Genomic DNA, 5,093 nt, shown 5'->3' with positions numbered 1-5,093 from the left:
GGGAGCTGCTAGCTAGAGCCAGCAGCCACTCTGAGTTCTGAGTTTAGCCCCTCTCCAAGATGGTGCCCAGCCAATCGCTTTTTCACATGGGACAACTGAGCCCTCAGCACTCACCCCCAGCAAATTCAGTCCATCATATCCACTGCTTCCCGTCACTGCTGCATCTCTCCATGGAGGTCTCTGGGGTCCCAGCGATCACCATGTGTCCACAGGTTTGAATCTCTCCTCTCACACAATGACTCCCATCTCAGGGAGAAGGTATCACCAGCTGCCTCTTTCTTGATTGTTGAAGTTTCTCTGTGGGCTTCAATTCGTGTCTCAGATCTTTCTTCTTCTTCTTTTTTTTTTTTTTCCGTGCCTCAGATCTTTCCTAGGTCCAGGGGACCCAATTCCCTCCCTCTTGTCCTCCTCACATTGCTGTATTCCAGCATCTGGACAGCAGCACCCAGGCTATTTCTCTGCTGCTTAGCACTGGCCATCTTGGTGCCTTCCCGCATTCTGTTTATTTCTGTGCTTTCTTTGGTCTGGGGAAAATTCTACTACTAGACTTGGATAGAACAGTTGACCTTGTAAATTGCATACTTCAGATGGGTCCAGAAACCTAACATTAAAAAAACAAAAGAATGACACAGCAAGCCAATGATACCACCATGGGATACAGGAACATGAAACCTTTTGCACAAGTAATGAGTGCAGAGGGACCTCAACCTTGCGGCTTGCACACCTTTGTGAGGCTGAGCTGTCCGCTGGGCAGCCGGCCCACAGCCTTCCCAGGACGTTCATACCCACATAACGACTTGAGCCAAAATGAACATTTGATAATATATAGTGCATCTTCGAAGTAATTTTTAAAAGAATTTGCGTTAAACATTTATGGGTCTTCTGAAGTGTCCTCAGTTTTTCTGGAACATCCTGAAAGTTTTTGTCCAGGGGAGGCTGCGGCCTGGGCTGTGAGTGGAGGAACCAGCGAGTCCCTCCGCGGCTGGGAGGAGAGGGAGCAGGCGCAGCCTGGCTGGCGGCTGAGTCCGCGGGCCAGGAAAGAACTGGGAAATGACAAGAGGGAAAGAGGCATCGGGAGGAAGTTAGGGAAGGGCTTGGAGCGGGAGACAGCGGCAGCAGAAGGATGCGGGAGCTCCTGAGGGAGGGAAGGAGAGCTGGGGACCTCGCCTGTGAGGGCGGCGAAACGTGCTGCAGCCCAGGTGGCCGCTCGCAGGTCCCGGCCAAAGGTTAGCGGGGAGGGGAATACTAGCTTCTGGGTTTAGGAATTTGAATCTTGTCAAGAGGTACCCAAACTAAGAAAAATTAGTCTCCAGGGGCTGGGGATTTAGCTCAGCGGCAAAAGCGCCTGCCTGGCAAGCGCAACGTCGTGAGTTCGGTTCCCGGCACCGGAGAAAAACCAAAAAAAAAAAAAAAAGAAAAATTAGTCTCCGCCCTAAGCGAGAACTGGCCCCAGGCAGGTAGCATTAAACAGCCAGCGGATAGAGGTGAGGCCAGCGCTGTCCATGGTGACTCGCTTTTATGTATATACGTCCATTTTCTCCTTTCATCATTTTCCCAGCTCTGAGGACCATTAGACCTGTGTGATAGACGAAGGAGCCGTATCCGCCCAGGGTTACGGCCAGGAAGGCCTTGGGACACCGAGTCTGTTTCTCGGCTCTCACGTCTTCCCGGCGACCAGCCGCGCTCTGAGGCCGGCTCGCCCAGCTGACTGTGGGCGCCGCGGTACTTCTGCTTGCGCCAGCCTCCGGCCCCGCCCCTCCGCGCTGAAAGCCCCGCCCCCAGAGGACTCGACGTACCGCCACTTCCGCGATATCCAATGAGATCTATCCAGGGGCGGGACTGGGCGCCGTTTAAGGCCAATCCGATTGGGACGGGGCGGGGCTGCGGCGGGTGGGCGCTGAGGGGCCTCGCTGCTGTCTTCCCAGCCAGAGAGAGCCCGGCGCGGGCGGCGCGGGGCCCTGCCGTGCGTGCACCCACCGCCTGCCGCCCGCGCAGCCTCTCGGCCCGCTCCGCCTTCGCGGTCTTGGCGCTCTTCACCTCCTGCTCCGCGGTCGCCGCCCGCCTACGGCTCGGGGGCTGGGCTGGGGACGGGGGCGGGAGCCGCGGGTCTAGCGCCTGAGGTGGGTGCGGAGTGGGAGGCCGGGCCGGGAGGGCAATCGGGCAGTCGCCCGGGTCCTCTCCGCCGACGGGCCCCGGGTCGAGGTGGGGAAAGGCCGGCAAGGGCGCAGAGCCCGGCTCCCGGCCAGCCTGGGTCCCGGGCGCGCGTCCGCAAGCCCTGCTGCACCTCCCAAGGCCGCCACCCTCCGGAAGGGCACGCCGCCCCTCTCGCCGGCCCCAGCCTCCTCAGCCCTCGCTCCCTTTGTCGCCTGTGCACCTGCGCCCTCGCCCTGCCCTCCCGCGGCCCAGTCCTAGCCCCGCACCCCCTGGACCCGCACCAAAGGAGACTCGCTGCTTCAGACCCCGTCCTTCCCCCTTTGTCGTGTGTCCACCTGTTCACCTCAGCCCTGTCCGGGCACTGCATCACCCGCACTCGGACACCCCCCTTAAATCCAGTCCAGCCCCTCAGCCCGTCTCCCTCCCAGGGTTCTCCCTGCTCAAAGCCCTGATTATGCCCCACACCTGCCCCACTCGTCCCAGCCCCAGGCCTTCTCCTAGCCATACTCCTTTGTTGTCTCTGCAGCTGTCCCCAATTTTTCCTTCTCCCCCAGTGACGCCGATCCCAGCCCAGACTCCCCCTCCTTGTGGACAGAGAACCGCCCCCAGCTCTGCGCTGGGATTCCTCGGTATAGGGCGCAGCCCACTCCTCCTCAGCCTGGCCATTTCCTTTCTTCCCAGCAGATCCAGTGCCCCCCACCGCCTCCTGCACTCCGCCACTGCACTGTCCTCGTGTGCCGCCCCCTCGTCCCTCCTGCATGGCCCACTACTCCATCTCCTTCTCCTCCCCCCACAGGTCTCCCGGAAGAGCTATGGAGCTGAACAGCAAGAAGAAGCTTCATGCCCTGTCCTTGGCTGAGAAGATCCAGGTGCTCGAACTCCTGGATGAGTCCAAAATGTCCCAGTCGGAGGTGGCCCGGCGCTTCCAGGTCTCACAGCCCCAGATCTCCCGCATCTGCAAGAATAAGGAGAAGCTGCTGGCGGACTGGTGCAGCGGCACAGCCAACCGGGAGCGCAAGCGCAAGCGGGAGTCCAAGTACAGCGGGATCGATGAGGCTCTGCTTTGCTGGTACCACATTGCCCGCGCCAAAGCCTGGGATATCACAGGGCCCATGCTGCTCCACAAAGCCAAGGAACTGGCTGATATCATGGGCCAGGATTTTGTGCCCAGCATAGGCTGGCTGGTCCGCTGGAAACGCCGCAATAATGTAGGCTTTGGGGCACGCCATGTCCTCGCCCCTCCATTTCCTTCTGAGTCACCCACCCCAGCGCTCATGTGCCAGGCCCAACCGCCTCTTTCCCTTAAAGACTTCACCCCAGAAGATGTTTTTGGCTGTGCCGAAGTGCCCTTGCTGTATCGGGCAGTGCCTGGCAAAAGAGTGCCATGTGATCAAGTACAGGTGCTACTGTGTGCCAACAGCAAGGGCACAGAGAAACGGCGGATATTGGTGGGTGGGCTCCAGGCTGCCCCAAGATGCTTTTTTGGGGTCAGTAGTGAAGCACTGCCTGCCACCTACCATCCTGACCCAGGCATCCCTTGGTCAGAGTGGCTGGCACGGTTTGACCAGGACATGGGGCAGCAAGGCCGAAAAGTAGCTTTGTTGCTGGCTGCCCGAGTGGTGGAGGAGTTGGTGGGCCCTTCTGGGCTCCACCATGTGAGGCTCTTGCCCCTGGCCTCCTCCAGTACCACACCATCCCTGCCCAGCTCTGTGGTCTGGGCCTTTAAGGCCCATTACCGGCATCGTCTGCTGGGTAAGCTGGCCGCAGTCCAGGCCAAGAGGGCTGGCGCCTCACTGGCCGAGGCTGGGACGGGGATCACAGAGCTGGATGCTCTGCACATGGCTGCAGCCGCCTGGGCCAAGGTGCCCCCTCAGCTCATTTTGAGTAGCTTCATTCAGGAAGGACTAGCTCCTGGCAAAACGCCTCCATCCCCAGACATAGCCTCTGAGATGCCACCAGTCCCCAGTGGGCTGAGCTGGGAGGAGTTTTCCCGATTCGTGGACCTGGAGGGTGAGGAGGTAGGACCTGAAATATGCAAAGAGGAGACAGGCACTGAAGACCAAGAGGGAGCCAAGGAGGACAGCTTTGAGCCCCTGCCCACCAAAGCTGATGCCCTGCAGGCCCTGGGCACCTTGCGGAGGTGGTTTGAGTGCAACAGCTCTTCCCCCGAGCTCTTTGAAAAATTCTATGACTGTGAGGCAGAGGTGGAGCGGCTCTGCAGCCTGTAGGGCGCCTGGGATGCCACCAGAGCCCCGCTGCTGTTTCCCATGGAAACGCCTCTCCAGCAGCTGAGCTCTTTCCCATGGAAATGTGTGCGGAAGCTGTAGAAGGGAGAGAAGTCGAGGCACCAAGTCTAAGCTCAGAGCAGAAGCCATCCAGGTCCTGAGAAGAAGTCTGAGGCAGGGAGTCCAGGCCATGTGGTTCCTGGACCTTTGGTGAAGATTCTAGACCTTGGAAGAGCTGGGACTTCGGAAGGTAGAACTTGGGCTTTACAGACAGTGGCTGCATCCCTTCAACTTCATGTTAAAAACATTTCTGCTTCTGGAAATAAAGTTTTTCACTACAAAGGAAGCCCAGGATGTGATTTTCATAGAACAAGGATGAAATCTTTCCTTTTTTTTTTGAGATATGGTCTTGCTGTGTCATTCAAGTTGGTCTTGAACTCACTATGGAGCCCAGGGTGGCTCTGAACTCATGGCAGTCCTCCTGTCTCAGCCTCCCAAGTGCTGAGATTGCAGGTATGCACCACTACAGCCAGCTTCATTCAGATTTGAAAACTGGGGTGCTGGTAGTGGTGCTGCTGCCAATGACACGTAGAGTCCTCCTCCCAGAATGCCAGCAGCTGGGGCTCCTGAGGCTGGACGCTCCTCATGGGCCACCCTGGGGGCAAGTGAGGCCTGAGGACAGACAGCTCTCAGGCACTATCCGATATCCTGCAG

At 58.6% G+C, this 5,093-nt stretch overlaps 1 protein-coding gene across 1 annotated transcript; it reads left to right on the top strand.

Moving 5' to 3' along the window:
• Positions 1-1,930: 1,930 nt before the first annotated feature.
• On the top strand, positions 1,931-4,721 carry Tigd3 (tigger transposable element derived 3). The gene is made up of 2 exons (XM_005384499.2): positions 1,931-2,120; positions 2,951-4,721. Exon 2 carries the CDS (start codon positions 2,967-2,969, stop codon positions 4,380-4,382), a length of 1,416 nt encoding a protein of 471 aa, XP_005384556.1. The 5' UTR covers positions 1,931-2,120; positions 2,951-2,966; the 3' UTR covers positions 4,383-4,721.
• The last annotated feature ends 372 nt before the right edge of the window (positions 4,722-5,093 follow it).

Source organism: Chinchilla lanigera, unplaced genomic scaffold (assembly GCF_000276665.1).
Source record: "Chinchilla lanigera isolate Chin_1 unplaced genomic scaffold, ChiLan1.0 scaffold00021, whole genome shotgun sequence".
NCBI lineage: Eukaryota > Metazoa > Chordata > Mammalia > Rodentia > Chinchillidae > Chinchilla > Chinchilla lanigera.
Note: the sequence above shows the minus strand (reverse complement) of the source record. Positions and strands in the feature narration are given on the sequence as shown.

Coding starts and splice junctions, on each gene's coding strand:
- Tigd3 (XM_005384499.2), top strand. CDS start 2,967: ATGGAGCTGAACAGCAAGAAGAAGCTTCATGCCCTGTCCTTGGCTGAG.